Below are 23,895 nucleotides of genomic sequence, written 5' to 3' on the forward strand. Positions count from 1 at the left end.
ACTGATTAAAATATTTGTTTTATGCTCATGCACTACTCCATGCATTGTTGCATTGTTTTGTCCAATAACAATGCAAATGTTTTCTAAGGGCTTTTTGACAATATTCGATTGCACTTTAATTCTATTTAGCAGGAAGAATTGAATTTAATTGCTTTTCAGTTGTATTTATATTTTATTAAACTTAAAACGTATATTTCATTTATTTACAATTACATTACATATATTTGTATTTATTGCTGTTTATGTTCTTTGTTGTATTTATGTATGTATTTATTTTTTATTCAGCATTTGGTTAATAAGTTAAATCTGACTGCTTTGAATTTGGTCTATATCATGAACGACTTCAGGGGAGGGGCGGAGGCTTCTGTAAATGCTAACGAAGCCAAATACCTATTCGGCTGTCAACAGCCAGTTTAAAATATATTTTGCGAGTGGATAGGGCTTGTGGTTTGCACTTATTTTACATAATTAAAGGGAATTTTCATTGATAATATGTTATGTGTATGCATTAAGGTCTATTGTCTTGGTAACTCATTCTATTTTGGCTGTTAAACTTTGATTTCATTTTTATGTTAGTTGAAGGTTTTCGTTTCGGCATGTTTGAAGGGCTTCTCTTTCTTTTCACTGTATCTATCTTTTGTTCAGTCTTTAAAGTCAACTGTTAAACAATATACGAGTATTTCTTAATATTCTTTGTTGCATATTTAACGCTGTGTGTGTGTGTGTGTTTTTGTGTGTTGGCAAGCCTTTTCAACCCGCTGGCATGGCGGCTGTATCTGCTTTCAGCTTCAGCATCTCGCTCTTTGCTCTTTGCTCTCTTTCTCTCTCATCGGCGTCGTCATCGGCGCGCTCCATGCGTTCAGGACTGTGTGCAATCCCAACTGCCATGGCTTTTGTATGCTGGTTTTGTGTTGTTAAAAGCCCAGTTTTTTTAAAGCTTTGAGGTCTACATCGCCATAGTAATCCTCGCTATAAACGAGAAATACAAGATATTAAAAAATACATGCATAAAAATAAATGTTCATTTTTTTCGGTGTACGTATACGTAATGTTAACAAAGCGTACCGATTTTTACTTTGAATTTACTTTGATTTACTTAATTAAATTCTTTTTTCATTTTGTTTTGCATTTTGCTTGTCTTTGCTTGCGGTTTGCTTGACACGTGCGTGTTTCTCTGGGTTTGAGTTGTGTATGTTTTGTCTAACAAAAGAGGAAGCTCTAACAAAATAGTTACAACATTTTCGTAATCAAGTCTAAATTACGTAAAGGACAATCTGTTTAGGAGATCCTTTTGTGCGACTTTCCTACCCGGAATGCTACCCAATACTGATTGCTATTTTTATTCTGCTATGTTGCGCTTTGCGGGCTACTAAATCAACAAAAGAAGAAAATTTTTATGAAAACCATAATTAAAAATAATTTCGTTAAAAACTTGTTAGAGGAGAAGGAGTGTGGGGCGAGGGCTAATGAAAGGGCGACCACCACACAAGCATTTTGCGCAATGGCTAGCTGGCTGGCTGAATAGAATAGCAAGCGAAAGGCAACAGGACATCAAGGATTAAAAGAATCTGCTCTTTGTTTCCTGGCATCCCGCAGTGGCAACAATATCAACAGCTAGGGCCACAACTGACACACACACATAGCGTATGCGGGGCAACAGCAAATTGCCTTTAAAGCAGCAGCAGAGCAGGACATAAGGACAAGGATGTGGACGTGCTGTCAGGCAGCTGTAGCAGCAGGACATACTCGTATGTTTGTAGAGCTTCATACAAAATGCGCGATGTGGTCTGCCAGGCAAGGCCAGCAAATGACAAAAAGCGCAAGGCTATTAAATTAAATTAAATGGAATTGGCCAAAAACCCAATGACAAGGCATTGAGTCAATGTGTGGCATGTAAGATACGAAATATGAAAAGAAATTATTCTCGATGTTGTTGTTGTTGTTGTTTTTTTGTGCAACTGGTAACAGAGAAGCTGAATATAATCTTGCTCTGTATGATAGATATACAATATGATGTGTTTTATATTTACGCGACGCGTAAGTAGTCTACAGCTTTTAGTTTACTGCTCTGCGTTCTGCTCGCTGCGTTTATATCATTAAAATTAATTAGAGTCAAAACGTTAAAAGGATTTTCATAGCCAGCTAGCAGCTCTCAGCGTGGTTATTATCCATCAACAGCAGCAGCAATAGCAACAGCAACAACCGTCCTGGTCGACCTCAGGACATTGCTGCTTCCATCTTTATTCCAAACAGTTATTGTTGCTACTACTGCATCGGGGTCAGAGTGAGAGTCATGGTGAGGGGGGAAGTGGGCAAGTTGAATGGACAGTTGTATAACTTTGTTTAATCATTTTTGTTTATAAAACACTTTTATGTGCTTTGGGGTTTGCGCTCTTTCTCTCTCTTCACATTCTTAGCTCTGATCAAATCTGCTAACCTCAGTTTCCTCCGTCTCAGCTCCTTGCATAGTTGACGGGGCCAAAGTACTCGCTGCAACTGCAGATGCTTGCAGCAACTTTTAATTGGAGATTGCTCACTCACAGCAAACGCAGAAGCAGCAGTAGCAGCAACATCACCAGCAGCAAAACAGGTGAAAGCAAAAGATGACAGAGAGCGGTTTACTCTGTTTGTTGCCAGGATTTACATCATGCTCTCTCTTTCCCTTTCGCTTTCGCTCTCTCTCTCTCTCTCTCTGTTGCTGTGTATACATAAACTGTTTTTGTTACCGCAGTCTAAGTAGACCAACAGCAACAAGCAGCCAAGAGCGCCAAGTACGAATTATGTGCATGCCGACCACTTTGTGCTAATTTTCCAAAATGTTGTAGTCCTTTGCTTTGCGCGGCTTTTCATGCATTTGCCAGCAAAAGCTTAACCAAACCAACACATAGACATAGACTGAGGAACTACATAGCAGCTACATAGCGTAGCTGGAAATGTCCTTTCGACGCTTAGGCAACTTGTGCAACGCCTGCGCCTTGAGTTTGTATAGCTTTATAATTTTTATTTAATTAGTTTTAAAACTTTTTCAAAAATGTGGGTGTGTGGGTATCCACATACTATACACACACACTCACACACACACACACACACAGCAGCGGCACATAGAAAAGTCAACGCGCAACTAGGAAAAGTAAAGTTTGTCGGCTTTTATGATGTAGCGACATCAGACCACATTCTGCCCTTCTCTTCCTCTATATAGTGCTTGGCTGCTACCATTATCAAGGTACCACTGCCCACGTGCTACAACCATCTTTCATTCATATGTATGTGTGTGTGCACACGTACATGTGTTTGTGCAGTTCTTGGTTCTGCCTGCAATTGTGTTGATAATTTGAAAATTCATTTAAAGTTTTTGTATCGCGTTTTTGTTTATAGAATCTAATGAATAATTAACAAAGTTCTTGTGCATTTCAAAAGATGTCAACGACGTCGACAACATTGGCAAAGACTTCCCGGGCGGTCGAAAAGGCTGCCAACTTTTCATTTGCGACAAATATGGCTGGCGTCGCAAAGTTTTCTGTTTACTTATTATTTACAGACTCTACGACTTCAGACAAAAAGTCAGAGCCAAGAAGTAGCACAAGAGCACACTTCTCTCTCTTTCTTCTATCTCCTTCCACCTCCCTTCTCAGTCCTCCCATCCCGATTCTCAGTAATGCTCCCACTCCCGAAAAACCCCCAATGGCAAATTTATAAATAATTTACGAGTGTTTACGAGTTTGCTATTTTCTGCGCGTACTTTTGCCAGCCGTGAAGCCCCAAAAATTGTTTGACATTTAGTTGCATAAATAGAGCTTTAAATCGTCGACTTGGCTCAACTTTTCCTAGGTGATGTTTGCTTTTACTTTCAGTTCAAGACATTTTAGTGATAATAATGATGTTGAAATGACGATAACGATTGAAAGCATTTAGTGTTAGCTTCGTGGAGGATAGAATAAAGAGCAAATAGTTCTGGAATCTACATATTTCCTATCAAATAAATGAGTATTGCTTTTTTTTTAGGTTTTTGTGTATATTTTTTGTTTTTTATGTATAAAATAAAATTATAAGCTTATAAACAAAGATCACTTAAATGTAAAAAATCTCTCTTACGCTTCTTTTTCGAAAGATTTTTTCTCTCTCCTCGATGTTCTTTTCTGTTTTTTCGCACAAATAATTACATTAATTAATTCTTTTTCTTATTTTTGAAATCGTATTTGGCCCTGAATTAAACATGGTCTTTAGATTTTGCAATTTGGAAAACAGAAACCAAGAGATTCATATCAACAATTTGACTCATAGAAATAATAGAAATACGAAAAGTTGCAGGGCATTGAAATAGAATATGATTTAGATTTGATTTTGTTGATTTGAGGCTGGCTGAGTATTCTTGTTAGGTGACTTTGTGATGTGAGAGTAGGAAAGTTGGGCAAAGGAATTGAGTTGATATTATTGTTGAGTTTTGTTGTAGTTGTTGTTGATGTTGTTGTTGTTGTTGTTGGTTTTCATCTCAATCTTGTTATAGTATTTTTTTGTTGCTGTTTAGTAATTGTTGTTATTATATGTTTATGAGGTGGCAGCTTTGGTTTTGGGCGCGCTCTTGGTGCGACCTTCAGTGTTCAATCCAGCTAGAAGCTCGCTTTTGCGGATGCTCTTCAGATCCAGATCACCATAGTAGTCTTCGCTGTAATTGTAAAGGGACGAGGTAAAGAGAAATGTGAAAATAGGCCAAGAGATATGTATGTAAATGTGTGCTGTTTGTTTTATTTGTCGTGAATAGATTGAAGTGTGTGAAAAGTGTGCAAAGAATTTAGACAGTGCCAGTGATGATTGATGATTGTTGCTACACATATGCAGAGTAGAAGAAGGGTCTCTTAACATGCTACCAAAACATATAAACGCTACTGTTCTCGTTTTTCTGAACTCTGTGTTCAGTTTTGTTGTGTGCAAGCATGGCAATAACTCAAACTCAAATGAGCGGTTCCAAGCAATCAAAGCAAAAAACAAAGTGCAAACAAAAATTCTTTAAAAATAATAGTGAAAACTTACCAGCCGGGAACATCCTCGGGATCCTCGCAGTTGCCAGTGCCGTCACTGTCGCCAATCTTGAAGACAGTACCAATGGGGCAACCATACTCGCGGGCAACACCCTCCAAGCAGATGTAGTACTTGCGGCAATCCTCGGGGTGAGCGTGACGGGAGAAGGAACCAGCATTTGCCAGCTCACCAGCAGCAGGGCAGGCAAAGCCATTAGCAACCTCTGCAAAGCCATTGCAAATTAGTTAGAGTGAGAGTAAAGTTGGGTAGCGTGAAACTCACCTTCGTTCTTGCACTCTGGCACCTGATCGGCCCACATGCAGACGCGAGCATCACGATCGTAAGCAAGACCGGGCGAGCACTGATATCTGGATGGTTCACCATTCCAGCAGTTCCAGAACACATCGCATTTGTTCTCATCGGGGAAGATGCCGTACAGACGAGCGCAGTGTGGCGTGGCAATTGGAGCCTCTGTTATATGAATTTCCCAATTAGCTATTTGTACCGTGTGGCATTTATTGACGAAACTTACCCAACTCTGTGCGTTCACCGCAATCAACGTTGTGCAGATAGTCACAGTTTTCGGTGAGGAATTTCGAGTCCGTAGCATCAAAGGCAAGACCATTGCCGCAGGTCTTCAGCTCGGAGACGCCATTATCGCACTTCCAATATTTGTCACAGGACGTCTCGTGTGGATAGAAACCGAAGTCATCGGGGCACTTGAAGCTCTGTTGGGCCACGGCTGTAAATGCAAATTGGCCACATGAGTAAATTCACAACAGTACAGCTCGTACATCACAATGCACTTTCCAATTAATTGCAACGCATGTGTTGATCTAATTGTGCATCATTTATGGGCACCCAAATCGCCCCCCAGTTGTTGGGTTGCGGCTAAAAATGTGCGAAATGCGGCACATAATAAGCCCCTCAGTGCCAATGGGCATAACTCAAACTCAAACAGGCAAATAGTAACAGTGCCGAAGCCGTGTTGCAATTGCGTGGCACAAACAATTGCCAACGGGCGGCTGTTTGTTTAATGAATACAAACATCACAATACATATGGCATTTCAATATACAATTTACGAGTTTTTTTTCGGGGGTACTTCTTTATTTCGATACATGTTGGATGGTGTACAATGATTTGTCATCTTGGCCAAAAGGCATTCACTTTAAAAAGTCGCAATGTCTGAGACGATGGCTGCCAATAAATCTTGTTGGCTGGTAACTTTCAACAGACAGCTCAAGAGAGACCTGAGATTCACAAGATACCCACGAATATACCATATATATGTGTATGTACTTTTGAGTGTTGACAGCTCAGGGCCAACTGCATTTACTTTTTGCACAGATTTTGTTTTTTGTTTTTCTGTTTTTTTTTTTGGCGATGAAATTACACCGTCACCGCCCGCCACAGCCACAGCCAACAATATCGACATCTACACCGCTGCTGAAGCTGAACCCTGTGGCAGAGTTGAAGCACCTGAAACGCGCCACCAAGGACTTATAGCTGCCTCTCTCTCTCTCTCTCTCGCTTCAGAGCAGATGTCCCCCTTTCAAAGTGCGGAGAAGCGGGGGGCTGAGTGCAACCACAAAGCGTAACGAACTAAATTGCATTTATACACCTAACTAATGCGGTATTTTACTGGGATGCAATGCGTTTTATTTAATTTCGTTTAATTTTGTTTCATTTGAAATCGAAATCAAATGTCAGCAGCGCCAACAAATAATTATCCATGTGTATAACGTAGTAACAATTTCTGTTGAAATGAACAAATACAAAATACAGAGTTTCCTACCCCGATTTCGACCTGCCCCAAATCCCGCTCTATCTGTGTGTGTGATAATCTAATTGCAAAGCCGCAAAACTGCGGTCACACTTCAAATGCTCAATCAAAAGTGAGCTGCATTGCTGTAATTCTGCCATTTCTACCATTCCTATCAGCCTTCTAAGCGCGCATCATTGCCAGCCACAACATCGGTGCAAAAAAAAATTTATAATGGAAAATAAAAAAATATATATGTATGTGTACTAAAGAATCTGGGCATAAACAACATGTAATTTTCATGTTGTGCAAACTAATCAAATATCAAAAATGAGTATGTTATGCAGAGAACAGGAAAATCAAAACTGTTCGGCGTTTATGAAATAATTTGCAGAATTTAATTAAAAACTTTGTTTTTATATGGAATTTATTTATAGAGACGCACGCTCGTTATACCGAGTACGAATATGTAAACAAGTTCATAATAATTTTTTACATATATATTTTGCTATAATTTGCCACACACACACAATATTATTTTGGCTTTCGTTCGTCGAGCCAGTTTGAAAGCTATTTTAGTCAATTGAATGTAATAAAATAGCAGCATATTTTTGCTCCTCCATATTTGGTATTGTTTTGTGTTCATTTGTTTACTGTTTATTACGCATCGTTTTTCAGATTTTTGGTATTTTTCGAATTGAATTGTTTTGCAATTTGCACAAATTATAATGCATCTCATTATTAGTACAGCTTTTAGTTAGTTTAATAGTTAATCTTTGGTATTGTTAGCAGCAGCTGCTTCAGCTGCAAAGCTCAGGTGCGTCAGCTAATAAACATTTCAAACAGGCACTTTCATGTGCACTTAGAAGCTGAACACACACACACACATATTCGTAGCCACAACATTTAACAACTAACAAACAAAACGAACTCTGTGAGTGCAGAAGCCAACAGTTATAATAATTTAGTTTGTTGTTGCAGCAACTGAAGCAACGGCGCAAAAAGCGCAATGCGAGTGGAAATGAGAATGGGAATGTGAGTCTAAAAGGGTATTAGTATGGGAATATGTATTGCCAGCGGCTGGCAACTCTGGCAGCCGCAGCAGCAGCAGCAGACCGCAGCACTAATGCGCTTACATATGTAGCGTACATAGTTTGCTTGTGCTGTTGCAGTCGATGCCCACAGTGATGATTACATTAAGTTATGTACATAAGTATGTCTCTGTTTGTGTGTGAGTGTGTGAGTATTTTGTCGCGCACTGTAAATACCACATGTTAACTAAACAATTACCTCTCAGCAGAAGTGTGCAGTTTGCCACTGACCGCTGGCTACACGGGGCGTATACGCAATAAATTCTGCCAGTCGAATAGAAACTAAAAATGATCAATATTACACACGATTAGCGAGCGTGTGATCTGAATTAGTTAAGAGACTATTTCCTTGAATTGACAATCATAATAAACAACCTTGGAACAAACTGATGTCATTCGCAAATATCTCGAATATTTTAACTGTTAATTATTCTGTTCTAGAAGCGGGCCGCTAAATGAAAGCGAAAGACATAACACAGCGACTAGAAGTGTATTTGTGATTTCTAGAAACCGGTTGAACCAGAAACCATGCGGGAAAACTACTTACTAACCCACTCAGAGATTGAGCTGAGAATGTTTCGCAAGTGTTGACTGTGTTGGCTACAGTTCCGGCCGGCACACCTTGATCTATCTATTAGTATCTCGGGTTTTTTTTTTTGCTTTGTGTCGCATTCGCATGTCAAATGGTCAATCTCATAAATTAACAACTATAGTTAGACAGATTGCCGCATGTTGCATGTTGCATGTTGTTTAATTTGCTGTTTGCAATAATTGTTTTATCTATCAATTTTGCGCGCTTAATTACGTTTTTTAACGTTTGCTGCCACATTGCGTAAACAATACACTTGGTGTCTGTGATTGTGAAAATATGTATTTATGCGTGTGTGTGTGTATTTAAATAATAAATTTTTATTGACATTTTAACAGTAAAACCGCCAATTGTATTGGTCTTGTCGGTTGAATGAGCATCGTTGCTACTCAGCTTCATGTTGTTGTTGTTGCTGTTTATCTACTGCTGTTCATCCGGTCGTCCATTAACATAATCATTTAATTAACCAAAACTGTATACGCACACACACACACACACGCACACTAATTATAAAGTTGATAAAGCGACTCATAACGCAGCAAAGGAGCAAAAAACGAGGAGAAAATGAATTAATTTATGTTGCACCTAAATGACAGACATTGTCAAGATGCAAATAAAAAATAAATTAATAATTTAACTTGAACAACAATTTGCAGTTGCATTATTTATTTACAACAATGCAAAATGATATGTGATATTCGTTCGCATGGCAGAGCGCTTATTAAACTGCAGCCAATTAATTCCAAATTGTCCAGAGAGTAAAAGCTGCTCTGGTGCACATTTTAATAGCATAATTTGTATCGATGTCTGTGATATGTAATTGATATGTTAAGTATATGCACTACTTGATCATTCATCAATGCTGTCTCCTTTCTAGGATCCATATCCATATCCATATCATGTCTCTTTTAGCTATGTACGTGTCTGCAAAAATACTATCATGACAAATAATGGCAAATTTGCATTTCATGTCATGCAGCCTGCGCTACAGTGAGTCATAAATTTGAATATCAACAGCACAACGAGCGCATTGAACCCCGGACTAGAAGTGCTTACACTCTCTCTCTCTCTTTTCTTTCTCGTAAAAGGGCTTCCAATTCCAATGAAAAACAGGCACAAACACACACTTGAGTCAACTGCTAGGACTTCTTTGCTAGACTATCTATCCATCTAAGAACTATCTACAGTGGCGAGCTCTGTTTTCAGGCTCATAATCGTTAGCAGCAAGCGCTGCAATCACAGTGCTTTTTCTTCGTTTCTTTTTTTGCTAGACAAAGCCAACTCACAATAGGTGTCTGTGGCACTTGTAACTATCTATCATTTGCCTGTGGCAAATTTTGTTGTTATTGTTGCAGAAGTTGTTGTAGTTGTTGCCATTGTTGGTATGTCTGTACTAAAGCCAAGACATCGCCCGGCCATATAAATCAAGAAAATTGCTGACATTTAAGCACGTTTCATTTCATTCCATTTCATTTTACTTTTGGCTTCGACTATAGCCTCTTTGCCATATAGAATTGGTATTTACACAGCACCAATAACAATACCAACTCTTTAGCAGCATTTCCGCTAAATGTTGTTGCTGTCTTGGTCTTTTCCAAAAACAGTTTTTCCATATTGTGGCTCGTATTCGCATTTATAGCTTGCTAGCTAGCCAACCCCTGAAGAACCAAACCGTAATGATATTTAAATATTTACCCACATTGCTGACGGCATGCAACGTATGTAGGTTAATCTGCGTTTGAATTGTTTGCCTATTCTTGGTTGTTGGTTGTTGCTGTTACTATTACTATCACTGTTGTTTGGTTGTTGTGCGTCATCGTGCTGAATCCTCAATAGTTTTTGACGCGTCACATTGAGCAATAAATCCGTTTAGCTGAAATGCCTTAGCAATGAGCCGACGTAAAAGTTATAGATTTATTTTCAAATTTACCGCATCGACGACAGCCTGAGCAGGCGCCAAAATCGTTGCCACTGCCACCAAAAGTGGAATGCAAATTGACTTTCGAGAAGCGTCAGCGCATTTAAGAGTTGTGTTTTGTTCTCCACACACACACACACATGCACAAATACATTCACAGACTTGTCTGACCCCATAAATCAGCACAGATACCCAGCTAAACAAAATGTAAGAGTGTGTGCTTGTATGTATTTTTGGACTGCTAATGCAACCTATAGCAGGCCGCGCAGCTGTATGTGTTGGCCATTTCATTTGATTTTGTTGCCACAAAATAAAAACTTTTCAAGCGTGACTTGCTGCTGCCACTGTCGCTGTTGCTGTTGTTATTGTTGCGGTGTGGCAATAACAAAATGGCAAAATATACACAGACATATATTGTTTGTATTTGCTACGCTTTTTGCTGCCGCTGTTGCTGTTGCTGTTTCTGCTTGATACTAAACCGCAGCAACAGCAGCCAATGCAAAAAAGACAGAAAACAGAAAACGAAAATATATCTATATGTTTGCTTTTATTTTGAAAGAAGCAGCAGCAAAAAAGTCGCGCAACGCGCAACCAAATGCGGAAATTTATTGTGTTTTTCGTCGCTTTTCGGAAATCTTTTGAACGCTTAAATTGTTTATTGCTGTGATTAGCATGCTTGTGGCAACAATTGTGTGTGTTGTTGGGACCCAGCTCCACTTGGGCCAAGTGTTTGCTTATTTGGCCAGCCTTTGAGTTCCCATTCAAGCCGAACAAGTGCTGTTGCATAATTTATGCCAAACAGTACCAAACGACAGCAACAATAATAATAATACAAGTAGTGGCAACGGACAACAAGCAACTTGAACTTGACAATGCGGACTGCATTCGTTCGTGCGTTCGTTCGTTGTTTAGGCCCATTAAATGTTTATGCGCTGGCAGTCGTCGACTCTGTTGTTAAGTTTAATAACTTTAAAATTGTTGGCAATTAAAAGTAAGCAGCGAAATTGCCTTGCGGCCAAACACAACAAAATGCATAACACGCAATTAGCCAGCGGCGCTAGCAAATTTTTGTTGTTTTTGTGTTTGCTAGTTGAGCTTTGATTTGAGTTCGAGTTGAATAACCAAAACCAAAAATTCAAAGAAAAAATAAAATGAATCTGAAATACAAAACCGTCAACAGCATGACGGCAACTGACATTTGATGGCCCAGATGAAACGAGTTTTTATTAATGGGTAATTGGGCGTGGCGACATACTTAAAATTCCTTATGCCTAACCCTCGCTGTTATCTTTCAATTAGCCGGTAATTTATTTTTTGCAAGAAACCTTTCAATGCCAATGTCATAATGTGTGGTTAAAAAAGGATTGTGTGCAAATCTGAAGGATTATCGAAATAAATACAACAAGATCTAAAGCTACAGCAGTGGACAGCAGCAAGTTTTGATTGTGAAATCAAAGTAGAGAGCAACGAAGCTGAACCAGACAGACGAAGCTGTTGTAACTTCTTGTACTCTTAAAGGCGTCGCCCGATGAGGTAATGAAATCGCAACGAGCCAAAAAGATACAGATACATCTACAGTCATAGATATAGATATAGATACAGATAGACGAATGAATGTGTGTTTGTGTGTGGGGCACTAAAAATGCAAGTAAACGTGTCGGGTTGCTGCACACAACACAACAAACACAACAACTGGCTAGCAGTCGAGGTCTGGCTCGATTACGCTTATGGTTTTTGCTTTGCATTTGGATATGTTGCCTTTTTTCCGCCTTCTATTGAAGTAAAAGTGGGGCAGACAGGCAAGCTGGGTGATAGTTGATCACATTTGTTGCACAAGCAGGCAGCGCTTAATGTTATAACACTCTCGATTTTAACACATTTTCACATTGCTGTTTTGGTTACTCTTTATGTTGCGGTTGCCGTTGCTGTTGCTGCTGCTGTTTGCTGTTGTAGTTGAGCGCTTTTCGAGTGTCCTTCAGAGAGTTGCAAGCTCACTGATTACGTAAGCGGAAAAACGTTTTTGTCTTCTCATATTTTGTTTTTTTTTTTTTCATTTTACGATAGTCTTTGTGGTTGTTGTCGTTGCTTTGCTTCTCTTGAGTATCATCAAATAACTATCAAGTAATACATACCGGCTCCGAATAATGCCACAAATACAACTAAAAATTTCTTCATTGTTTTTGCGGTTATTTGTGTTGTTGTTGTTGTTGGGTGTTTTTGGCGATTTAAAGCGTTAGCGTTGTGGCGACGAAACGTAACCGAATCTTGAGAGGGGGGCGAACGGTTCAGCACTTGAACAACAAAACTTGACTGCGCACCACTTGGACCGACGACTTGAACTGTGTGTGGCTGTGGCTGGTGCGGGAGCTTTTTATACCGCTGCGCACGCGCACAAGCCGCGAACAATCCAGACAGACGTTGGCGTCGCCGTTCGCCGTCGACGCGCGCTGCGCTGCCGACAGCGACGCTGGCGACGTTCACTGCAACGGTATCGAGCGCAGTCTGAGCTGAGCCTAGGCTCATAGCAGTCAGCTTTGGTACAACACTCACACACACTTAGTCCGTCTCTTTCTCTATCTCTCGTTCTCTCTCGTTCGTCTATTCATGTCTCTCTCTGGCACTGTTTTCCTTTCGCTAGCGCTCTCGCTCGTTTTTGCTGGGTGTGCGCGTGTAATTGTAATTGTAAACGTCGCGTCACTTTAACTGTAGTTGCGCGCTTGTTTTGTATGCAGGCAGCGAACTGTTTGTGGCCCGGCAGCGACGTTGACAGCGACGCCAGCGTCAAAAAATCTTACCATTGTTGTGCCCCAAACCATTCGTCAATTGATCAGCGGCATTACGTTTTGCATTTTGAGGCGGGGGTTGCAAATGGAATGTTTGCCTGAAAGTTCAGCTAAATAAGAGCGTGTGTGTATATATAGGTGTGTGTATGTGTGTGTGTGTGTGTGTCGGTTCACAACTAGCATCCAATTTGTGTTATTGCTGACGCTTCAAGCTAATTATGACGAGGGATTTCGTTCAAGTGCCGGCCTGAGGGCACGGCTCTTTCTACCTACCCAAAAAAAAAAAAAAAAATTCAAGCCAAAATTCATAGTTGAACTTCACCTCATTGGCTGTATACATACAGTGTACATATATGCATTTGTGGGTGTGTAACTCTGTGTGTCTCGTGGCTGAGTCATGCGGCTGGCATTTTTTTTGTCTTTTGATTTGTGCCAATTGCTCTAGGCACATAATCGTATTGCGCATACGCCACGTTGTCTGTCTAGAACAGTGCTGCTCTTACTTTGATTCGATTGGCCGAGCGACGACGACTTATTAAAAGTTAATCAATGCAATTAACATGATTTCTTAATGTAAAAGCAATGTGATGGTCAACCGGTGACCGGCAATGTAAGCAATTGAAATAATGCCGCCATCGTACATAAACAAATACGCATTCATTGCCTGCGGTCTCTCTCTCTCTCTCTCTCTCTCTCTCTCTCTCACACACACTCTCTCACTCTCTTAACTAGCTGACATTAAAAACAGGCCGTCAACTGTCGATGCGTGCAGCAAGTAAAAGGTAGGCCAGCGAGTTGAACATGTAGTTGCAGTTGCAGTTGTTGTTGTTGGCGACTATTAAAACTGACCCAGCACGGCGGTCAACGGCAGCCACTCAACGGCGCCGTTGTCGTACAACAACCACGGCAAAGGCAACAACAAAAATGTGAAATAACAAAAATTGCTGGAAATGTGTGCAATTAAATGCAAGAAATGTGATTCAAGGTTTCGGAATGCAGGAAGAATATGAAATTACAGACAGAGACAGAGTCAGAGAGCCAAGAGTCAGTCGGCTGCATATTGTGGCCAGAACAATTACAGCTGCCACAGATACTGAGTCTGACATGCAGAGACTGAGTCGAGAGTGGTTGGCTCGACTTGGTGTGGCTTGGCCAGGTTTGTTGTACTGTGTTATTGAAGTGGTCTCTAGAAAACTTGAGGCTGCCCACAACGCCAGACAACGAACCAGTTTTAGAAGTGCAAAAAACAACAGCAACAATAAACACAAACTAAGCTACCTTGTCAGTTATGCTTTCGCTTTCAATAACTGCTGCTGTTGCTGCTGCTACCGCTGCTGCTAGTTGCATGCAATATGCATGTGAGACTAGTTAAGTATACGAATGCATACTCTAAATATATGTACACATACTTATAGCATATTCGCTTACAAAGAAAAGGCCAGGCTGCGACCGCTGAGAGCGTTGTCTGGATGTTTTGCTTACTTACAAAAAGAATTGTCGTACTTCGCAGGAGCTAAAAAGAGTTAAAACATTTTTAGGGTTTGTTTTGTGGCCAGCCCCAAACTGTTAAACTTGTTTGCCATGCAGCTGTCAGACGTCTAGCTGGCTTGTTATAGATTTTCGGTTTCTTAAAGTCGGGTTTGCTGGCCTGGCATTTCGGGGATTGTGCAGCTACGAGGCGTTCCAATCAACCAAAAATTGAATGCCAAATTGTGTCAGAGCAGTCAAAATTCTTTGCAGCCAACTCGCTGCTTAAATCTAAGTAGTAAATGGTTGGCTAACTTGCTAGCCTGCTAGCCTGCTGGCTTGTTGGCTGGTTCATAGTAGTAATTTGTAGACAAGAAATTAAAAGTATTTGAAAAATGCAAAAATTGCATCAGCGCCGCCGCACACTTTGCGCACAGATTGTGAGCAGTGGTTTTTAATTGTTGACTTTTGCGGCCCATTTGTGGGTGGGTGCGGCGTTAGCCTCAGTTTCAGCTTCAGATTCAGATTCAAAGTTGTAACCAACATTGCTGTAGCGTATGTAGCGTATGTGCAACGCGGAAGAAAAGTTGTTTGGCCTGGCCTACTCACTTTTGCCCCCCTTCCATCTCCCATTCATCCATCCCTCCTCTCTTATGCCGCAATACCTTGTTGAATGCATGCCATTTGTATGCTATCTGATTCGTCGCACACCCATACTTTAACTACTTTAGTGTGTGTTTTTGTGTATGTGAGTGTTCAATTAAGCAAACACCAAACGACTGTCTGATTTGGCTTCTGCAAGTTCTTAACTTGTATTTAGCAAGTGCATTTCGAAACGGTAATTTGTCGTTAACTGTAGCTGCCGCAAGTTCGTGAGTGGAATCTTTCGTTCGTCATTCGGCTTGGAACCTACAGTTAAGATCCGTTAAAACGGCCCACACTCAATTCAACTGACGCTTACTGCAAGCGCTTAATAATTGATTGTATGGAAATGTTCTGGATATGACTTTGAAAGCCTGAGATTTCAAGTGCGAGGCGAAAGCGATTTGTCAGGCTAAACTTAAATTGATTTCAACTAATTAAGGTTATATGCAAATAGTTAATGCTCACAACGAGGTCTCAGCATTGCGATAAATTTACAGGATGAAAATTTATATGTAACTATTAAATTGTAAAATGTTTAAAATGCATCTATATCATATTTAATTACCCTTAGCATTCAGCTGATATGCTCTCTATTCGTTAGCCTCTCACATTGAAATGTATTAACCATTTTAGCGACAACAATTTATGTAAGTTTTATATTGTTTTACCTATCGATCGAGTCCCGAACAACTGCAACAATATCGTAAAATCTTTGAGCTTTGAGCATATAAAACTGCAGTTTGATCTGCAGTGTTGTGGTGTTTTATTCAAACGTAACGGCATGATTTCTAATATGTATTGAACAATACTATTTGCCCATTTCTCATTTCACAGTTCACAGTTTTCATTTATTAACTAATTTCGGATTTACGTAATCTCCCAAAGTGTTCAAGCCTCAACGACGGCGTTTACACGCAACCACAGTCGAGGTCAATGATCAGTGAAATTTACTTTCAAAAAATCTGCTTTTCAGCTTTTCTGTTTCTGTTGACTGAAAAGCGCTCGGCTTGAGCGGAAGCCTAAGCGTTATTTAGATTAATTTGTTTGTAATATCCAATACAACAACAACAACAACAACAACAATAACAAAACTGATCGTGTATCTTGAAGATCTTTTGTAATGTGGCTCAGCTTTTGGGACACATGAGTAGCTTGTTAAAAGTGAAGAGTAAGCGAGAGAGCAAGTGAGAGAGAAAGAGTCATTATAATTATCTTCATTATCAATGCCTGCCCACACCACAAAGTAGGTACGTTTGTATGCATGTATGTATAGATACCCATTAGCCATCTAAAGCCCGCTAACAAAACCAAAACCAAACCCAGCCCAACCCATTCCAATCACGACAATGGGGCGCTGCATTTTACCACACTTGAAATCGCAATACAATGAATACATCTGCATAATTAATTCCCACTAACGAAGATGTTGAGTTAATGAGTTGGATGGATGTTTTGCACCAAAATGAAGGCAACACAGACACGCAGGTTGTTGACTTCTTCTCCATCTCCATCTTCGTCTCCACCTTCATCTTCATCTTCGAGTTCGCGTTCGCCTTCGCCTATGCCTTCATTGTCGAGAGCTACTCTGCTGCTGCTCATTTTCAGGGAGCCCACTTTCAGTTTCAATGCGCCATGGCTTATGCACTTGGCAGCAGCTGTCACATCCGTTCAACATCGTCGGTGCCACATAAAAACCATTTGCCACACACACACAGATCTATTTTTAATTATGGTCATTTTGAGGACTTGATATTTGGCTCGGAATTTTTCGGGGATTTGAACACAAACCCTGCCGTGTTAGCCGTCAGTTTCAATTTCTGTGTGTGTGTGTGTGTGTGTGTGTCTGCGTCCAAAACGAAACTTTACTTCAAATCGGAACTGATGTGATTTTAATTATTTATTTGGAAACGCAATTACAACAAGCACAGATGTGTAGTTGGAGCAGCTGCGTGTCATCGTCCTGCAGTTCCTGCCAATCTCAACTTAAAACCAAGGACAGTTTATTGTTATCTGTCAATTGTGTTGGCTTTTTATCACACGCATACACACAAGACCTGCAGTTTCATTTAATGGATTCAACATGCACGAATCGTATCGATTCGAATCGCATTCAATTCGATTTCAGCTCATTTCTCACCATAAAATATGCATTGTTTTTTTTTTTCTTTTTTGCCGGCAACTGAACGCGCCTTGCCAAAAACTAGGTTATAACCTTGAAATTCACAAAAGAAACGTTGAAAATTTCAAAGCTATCAATAAATTCATGTCGCAGCGTCACAAAAGGGCGGCGAGGGGTGCCATCACATCAACATCATCAAAAGAAAGCCACACAAATCGACGAACTAGAAGAAAACACACAAAACAATGAGCACACAAACACTCGAAATATATTCAAATCCATGCTAAGCCCCATTAAAATGCTAAATAGTAGTCGCAGTCCGCAGTCGGTATGAGATGTCGTTTCGCAATGCCATCTCAAAATAAAAATCATATACGAAAAGGCCGGGAAATACTACTATTTGGTTGCTAGATTATTGCATTTGAAATTGCCAAAGGTCAGACCAGCTGGCTGACTGGTTGACTGCATCATAACGGTGCACAGCGAGCGCATCCCAACACCAGGCAATGTCCCACTCTTTGGGCCATGTCAACACTAGGCTTCATCATCATCTTCATCATCAGTGCCGACACCATCTGCGTTGTTGTCATCGTTGTTGCTACATACTACTATAGACAGCATTCATACGATCCACCGAATGCGTGGCGACTCGAAGCTGTTTGGCAACAACAACAAAGCACCATATGACAATTAACTATATAACGAAAATTTGTACAAATTGACAACGGCCGCTGTGCGAGAGTGAAAGAAGAGAGGAAACAAGCCAAAAAAAAAAAAAAAATGAAGAAAAAAACTGGATTTATAATTTCAATGGCCAAACACGCAAGAAATCGAGCCAAGGTCACTGCGAAGCTGCGACGTCGAAAGAAATTGTGGAATCATGGAATAATTGTGCGACTATAAACGTGGCTTGCTCTCTGCCATTCAGGATTGCATTCGACTGTGCAGAACGGCTTTTTGAGACTGGTAAGCATACAAGTACATATAAATATGTTTGCAACTTGCAATTATTGAGACGGTAGCACACGCGGCTGTGGCTGCTGCTGTTGCTGATGATAATGATGTTGCTGAAGATGCCGATGAAGATTCGCATTCGCATTTGCCGACGTGTTAAACATGTTTTGATCGCTTAGCGCAAAAATCCGGTTGCTCAAAAATGCGTAAAGTGGGACGATGTCGCTCCTTTGCAAACAGCAATAACAACGCTTAGTAATATTATTAAATGCCTGACAAGTTGCCGGGCAAAATGCCAAAACAAAAACAAAACTTCATCAAAGAGCGGGGCAACAACAATAACATCAAATCAATTAACAACAAGCAAACAAACGTCCAATCCAATGATCAGAGCTCTCATTTTTATATTGTTATTGCTTTGTTGTAGTTGTAGTTGGTGCTGTTGTTGTTGCTGGCCTCATTGGGCAGGTGTTGATCAATACCAATAAAAAATGCAACTAGCTTGGGCTTGGCCTATTGACGAGCAGATTGCGTAAACTAAAGCAACAGCTTCAGATTCGGATTTGGGTTCGGGCTCAGCTGGGAGTGCGTATGTGCTTACATCCCACATTGAGAATAAGTTGAGACTTTTAACTCTTGCGTAAGCGAGGCCTAAACTTGAACTACATTGTGAGTTAGTTGATAGCTGATAGGGCTTATCGACAAATGTGAACCTGAGTCAGCTAGAATTGGGTTATCAGCTGGCAACTAGCGAAACCACGTCTAGAATTCATAAAATGATGTTGCTACGATTTTGGCAGCTCGTTAGTATTTGTTGACACTTGAAGCAAGAAGGAAATTCACAGAAAATGCGTGTGCTGCTAATGCTAGCAGCATGTCTTTCCCTGGTCGTGGTAAGCTGCAAAGTCTGCAAAAAAATCATAGTTAGTGACTGATCCATAAATCAAACAGCAGCTTGAGGGGTCGGCTCTGTTAAGTGGCGAGGAGCGCAGCATCAGGAAATGCCTCAATAACTATGGAGGTCTTAATGCAGCGAATGCCGAACGTCTGGATCGCTATACACAATGGTCGGAGAGCTACGAGGAGGTGCCGTGTTTTACGCAATGCTATCTGCGTGAGATGTTCGACTTCTATCACGAAGAGGCGGGCTTTGATGCCATACGCATCAAGAAGCACTTTGGAGAGGCTGTCTATGAGGCGTGCAGCGAGCGATTGAAGTTAGGTGACCTTAGGCAAAGCAGCTGTGAGCATGCGTATGCGGGCTTTCACTGCATCGTCAGCGTGAGTTGTGCCAAGCTAAGAGATAAGCGAACTCTATCAGGGCCACTGACCGCACTGAAAGCTAACTGATTAGGGATTACACTTTTATTTTTTTCACAGCTGGAAAACGATCCGTTCATATTAATTGAGAACATGCAGAACGCAACTCGAGCTGCCAAATCCGCAATGAAGGAATGCCTGCAACAAGTGGATCAAGTGGAGTGGAATCGCATCAGCGATTATGCACGCTTCCCCGTCACAGAGCCCATTCCCTGCTTCACACGCTGCTTCATCTCTCGGCTAGAATTATTCGATGAGCGCACTCACCGCTGGCGTGTGCCAGCTATGCGCAGGGCTTTGGGCGTGCCAGCATTGGGCGCCCATGTGGCTGGATGTGCCCAGCGTCGTGGTCGCAATCCCTGTGCAACCATGTACCAGCAATTTACCTGCTTTGTGTTGGCCGTTTAGTGTTCACAGTAGTTAAAGTAAAGCATTCGTCTATAGTTAATGTTATAATACATACAATGTTTGATGGTCACCTAAACTAATTCGGCTTTGCCGTTGTTGTTGTTGTCGTGGAAGTTGATGTCTCCATGCGTAGATTGCCATTATGTTGCTCCCAGCACAGATATTCGTCGTACATCCAGGCACACTTATTGGCCGCTTGGTTGCGCTGCTCCTGACTCAAACGGCAGCCATTGTAGTCAGTCTGCTGATCCTGTCGACTGGGTCCAAAAGCCTGTTGCCAATTCTGCAACTGCCAGTTGCCCGCATCGTCGTAGAAATGCAATGCATCGGCGAAGCATTGAAACAAGCACGGTATCGATTCCCTTGGCTTCAGTTTGCTGTACTGCAGCAGCTCCACATTGGTGGCATTCAGTTTGCTGGTGCAGCGCAGCAACGTAGCAATGCTTGTGCCAGCATGCAACTCGGCCTGCTTCAGACAGCGCAGTCCACGATACGCATAGCTGCAGCCGTTGCGCGATTTGCGATGCAACTCGTAGTGGCAATAGTTATAAATATCGGCACCCAACTCATCAGCCAATCGCTGCTTGTGCCACTTGTTCGCCTCGGCGTCGAACCAGCCCTTTGCGCTGGCCAGACAGTGCATCAGGCACGGCACCTCTTCGCTCGTCCACTCACCATAGCGCTCCAGCTTCTTGAGATCAGTGTTGATGCGCTCCGGACTGCTCAGATCGTGCAGGCATTTCTCCAGTATCTGCGCATCAGCTGTTAGATCAGCGCGCGTCTGTGAATTGTTGTGTATTTGAAAATGCAAATTGAATTAATTTAGTACGCTTTGTCGTTAAACACACCGTGCCACACACTGTCCACAATGCCAGCAAGCTGATAATCAGACGTAGACGCATCTTGACACTCGGAATGCAAAGTCTCTACTGCTGACAAACGATGAAAGCAAACAGTCCGAGGCATTTGCATGCAACTCGCCGGGCTTATCAGCGCCTTGAGATTAAGCCAATGAACGCGAGTTCAATGAATGCTAAAGCCAGCACAGAGAGCGCTTAAAGATTGTTTATGACACCCAGAAGAACCAATGCTTAGTTCAGTTCGAGGCTACAGTTTATTTTGGTATGCTATCACAAACAACAATTACTCAATTAAGCATAGATCTTGCGCACCACATGACGGTTGATGGGCAGCCAGCAGGAGAAGACACGATTGGCCCAGGTGCAAGTGTCCGATTCGGCCTCATTGTGATCGATGCACTTCTCCAAACCGTGACGGACTGGCTCCAAGTCCTTGAAGTTGTTCGATGTGAACTGCGCAATGATTGCCTTCTCATTGAAGCCGTTGCGATCGGTGAACAGACCCATTTTCTCCAAAAAGCACTTCACATAGCATTTAGTGCGACGATGTTCGGGGAACTCGTAGTTCAGGAATTTCTCGTAAATGTCATCGGGCACATAGAAATCTTCACGGCACTCCTCGTGTGCGGCAACAGCATCATCATGGTTGCGAATCTGAAACTTGGCGGCCAACACCTGCGAGACAAGGCGAGAAGGTAGGATTGTTGTTGTAGTTGTCACCTATGGACAAGAGACACCAAGGACACCAAGTGAGAGATTGCAACATTTACCTGTGAAACGGCAGCCACTGCAACGTACAGCACAAAGGTGTAAAGTTTCATTATTATTATGATTATTAATATCGATGGTTGCCGTTAACTGTGCTTCGTGGATGCTGCTTGACTGACTTCTGGCAGGGCTCGAGTGCGAATGTGCCAAGAGGCGACATCATTCGACCAAGTTGCGCCAAGATTTTCCATAAATTTTATATGTAGCCAATCGGCGTTGGCGCTGAGACTGGCTAGAAAAAAATGAAAAAAAAAAAAAAAACAATCAAGTAAAAAGCGAAACCAAGTCATAGTCGGAAAGCTGAGTGAATAACACGCCAAACCCGTTGCCGACTGGGCTGGATTGTCCAATGCTGCAAGTGGTGCGGCAGAGCAGAGGTGGCGATATATCTCTGTGTGTGGTGCTTGCTTGGTACCCTTGCGTCAGTTTGCTCTTAAAAACAAGTAAGTGAAGCAGCGACGTCGTCGTCGACGTCGATGAAACGGGTTTGGCTTTGGCTTTTAGGTTTGGGTTTGGGTTTGGGACAACGGCGACGTCGACGGCTTCGCTGTCAACAGCATTGTTGGTTGGGCTGCGTTGGTTTTACTTGGGTTATATAATCGATGTCGACGACGACGACGACGGCGACGCAGACGTCTACAACGCTGACGATTTAGTACGTAGTGGTTACGTTTTGTTTAAGCCAATTAAACGATTTGTTTTTGTGCCACAAATTCACTTGGCCTGTGCCACACATTTCTGGCGCCAAGTTGTTGCTGTTATTGTTGATGTTGATGTTGATGTTGTGTTGTTTTGCTATTTTTTATTGCAATTGTTAGTGTAAAGTCAACGTTGAAAAATGTGCTGTATTTTGGCTTTTCTGCCTTTTTACTACAGCAAATTCTAACACCTCGTCGGCGGCAGTTTGCCGCACACTTCCGCAATGAAAATACTCGCCTGATTCGTGTTCACTCGTCGCCATTTTTACCTGCCACACAAGCTCCGTCGATAGTCAAAGAGAACTGAGAGTGAGAGAGAAGAGAGCGAAAAGCAAAAAAAAAAAAAAAATACGAGTATATCGTTTGTTTACTTGCTGTTTTTTATATCGCGCGACTGCAGACCCAAAATAAATTAAATAAATTATTCAATTGAATTTATTTATTACCGACCAATTTGGTTGCCCAGTGGACTTTTGCATTTGTGTAATTAACGGCAGGTGGTGAAAATGCACAGATTGCCAGCCAGCATACCGGAATTGTCCAGGGTGACAGTTTACTGCTAGTAACATTGGCCAGGGGTCGGTTCTCTGCTAACTGCAACTAAGCATGGACGTAGAGTTATAGAGGAGTCCCTTTGAAATAAATTTAAATATTAGCAAGCTAATCAACACACTTAAAAATGAATACAATTGAAATATGAAATCTGTCAAGAATATTTTTCCTTTTACCTAATTTATTTAGCAGCCTCTGTTCTGTCCCACAAAACGGGATCAAGTATTCGCATGTATGCAAAATAAAAACGTTATACATATGGATTTGAAATGTCACTTCGTGGGGATAGTGGTGGCGACAATCTCTAACAGTTCCATATATTCTAATGGCTACCATTTTCAGTCCGCATTTAACCTTTGATGCCATAAATTGAACAAACTGCTGGTGTCACCGGCTCGTGCCAACAGAAGTGTGTAATATTTATATAACAATTCAGAAATATTTGCAAAACACTTCACAATTGCATTTTTTGTGTGCGTATTTATTGAAAAATCTGATATTCCGAATTAAATGAAAGCACGTGAGATGCAATCAATAATATTAAAGTTGTCATTGACAAAATAACTGATAGAATAACAAAAATGTTTGGTTTTCGAGTGCCTGTCATTGCAAATAACTTTCACATTTAATGTGTTGATGTTCATTTACTCTCAATACAGCAATGCATTGTGTAAACTATTCAATTATTTACCATCATGCCGATTGAATTTAAAGATGTAGTTCTTAAAGTTCGAAAGCTCTTAACCTTGTTACACTTTGGTAAATGTATCTCAACCAGCCAGAAGCATAAAGTAAACATCATAGAATTTCATTGTACAACTTGCATGGTATAGTCGAAAAAAAAACTAAAAATAAAACCAAGTCCCAGAGCAATTAAAAAAAAAACAAATTCCAAAAAGTTACATACAAAACTACACGGTGCTTTGTGTTTGTTTGCATGTCA

At 41.1% G+C, this 23,895-nt stretch overlaps 3 protein-coding genes across 6 annotated transcripts; 1 reads left to right on the forward strand and 2 right to left on the reverse strand.

Moving 5' to 3' along the window:
- Positions 1 to 263: 263 nt before the first annotated feature.
- On the reverse strand, positions 264 to 12,730 carry LOC117574514 (protein obstructor-E). 2 transcript variants are annotated; one of them, XM_034258374.2, is made up of 5 exons: positions 12,511 to 12,730; positions 5,549 to 5,758; positions 5,299 to 5,487; positions 5,029 to 5,239; positions 264 to 969 (listed from the first exon to the last, which is right to left on the reverse strand). In XM_034258374.2, exons 1-5 carry the CDS (start codon positions 12,551 to 12,553, stop codon positions 915 to 917), a joined length of 708 nt encoding a protein of 235 aa, XP_034114265.1. In that variant the 5' UTR covers positions 12,554 to 12,730; the 3' UTR covers positions 264 to 914. The 2 variants fall into 2 exon arrangements, with proteins under 2 accessions (XP_034114265.1, XP_034114264.1); XM_034258373.2 differs by lacking the exon at positions 264 to 969 and adding an exon at positions 4,377 to 4,663 and having other exon boundaries at positions 12,511 to 12,729.
- Positions 12,731 to 19,015: 6,285 nt separating this feature from the next.
- On the forward strand, positions 19,016 to 20,104 carry LOC117574517 (uncharacterized). Of its 2 annotated transcripts, none has more exons than XM_034258379.2 (3): positions 19,016 to 19,239; positions 19,301 to 19,627; positions 19,727 to 20,104. In XM_034258379.2, the coding sequence occupies exons 1-3, from the start codon at positions 19,195 to 19,197 to the stop codon at positions 20,072 to 20,074; spliced, it is 720 nt and encodes a 239-aa protein (XP_034114270.1). In that variant the 5' UTR covers positions 19,016 to 19,194; the 3' UTR covers positions 20,075 to 20,104. The 2 variants fall into 2 exon arrangements, with proteins under 2 accessions (XP_034114270.1, XP_034114268.1); XM_034258377.2 differs by having other exon boundaries at positions 19,018 to 19,239; positions 19,298 to 19,627.
- Position 20,105: 1 nt separating this feature from the next.
- LOC117574516 (uncharacterized) lies at positions 20,106 to 21,859 on the reverse strand. Of its 2 annotated transcripts, XM_034258376.2 has the most exons (3): positions 21,705 to 21,859; positions 21,232 to 21,609; positions 20,106 to 20,855 (listed from the first exon to the last, which is right to left on the reverse strand). In XM_034258376.2, exons 1-3 carry the CDS (start codon positions 21,753 to 21,755, stop codon positions 20,151 to 20,153), a joined length of 1,134 nt encoding a protein of 377 aa, XP_034114267.1. In that variant the 5' UTR covers positions 21,756 to 21,859; the 3' UTR covers positions 20,106 to 20,150. The 2 variants fall into 2 exon arrangements, with proteins under 2 accessions (XP_034114267.1, XP_034114266.1); XM_034258375.2 differs by lacking the exons at positions 21,232 to 21,609; positions 21,705 to 21,859 and adding an exon at positions 20,923 to 21,165.
- Positions 21,860 to 23,895: the final 2,036 nt, after the last annotated feature.

This window comes from Drosophila albomicans, chromosome 2R, assembly GCF_009650485.2.
Source record: "Drosophila albomicans strain 15112-1751.03 chromosome 2R, ASM965048v2, whole genome shotgun sequence".
In the NCBI taxonomy this organism is placed as follows: domain Eukaryota; kingdom Metazoa; phylum Arthropoda; class Insecta; order Diptera; family Drosophilidae; genus Drosophila; species Drosophila albomicans.

Bases quoted from the DNA above. Each gene is read 5' to 3' on its own strand.
- LOC117574514 (XM_034258373.2), bottom strand. From the start codon at position 12,553: ATGAAGAAATTTTTAGTTGTATTTGTGGCATTATTCGGAGCCG. The intron at 5,759-12,510 runs GTATGTATTACT...TTGCATTTACAG, and splicing joins TGTGGCATTATTCGGAGCCG to CCGTGGCCCAACAGAGCTTC. The intron at 5,488-5,548 runs GTAAGTTTCGTC...TTCATATAACAG, and splicing joins CGGTGAACGCACAGAGTTGG to AGGCTCCAATTGCCACGCCA.
- LOC117574517 (XM_034258377.2), top strand. From the start codon at position 19,195: ATGCGTGTGCTGCTAATGCTAGCAGCATGTCTTTCCCTGGTCGTG. The intron at 19,240-19,297 runs GTAAGCTGCAAA...TAAATCAAACAG, and splicing joins CATGTCTTTCCCTGGTCGTG to CAGCTTGAGGGGTCGGCTCT. The intron at 19,628-19,726 runs GTGAGTTGTGCC...TTTTTTTCACAG, and splicing joins GCTTTCACTGCATCGTCAGC to CTGGAAAACGATCCGTTCAT.
- LOC117574516 (XM_034258376.2), bottom strand. From the start codon at position 21,755: ATGAAACTTTACACCTTTGTGCTGTACGTTGCAGTGGCTGCCGTTTCA. The intron at 21,610-21,704 runs GTAAATGTTGCA...CTTGTCTCGCAG, and splicing joins CAGTGGCTGCCGTTTCACAG to GTGTTGGCCGCCAAGTTTCA. The intron at 20,856-21,231 runs GCTTAATTGAGT...AACAATTCACAG, and splicing joins ATGTGGTGCGCAAGATCTAT to ACGCGCGCTGATCTAACAGC.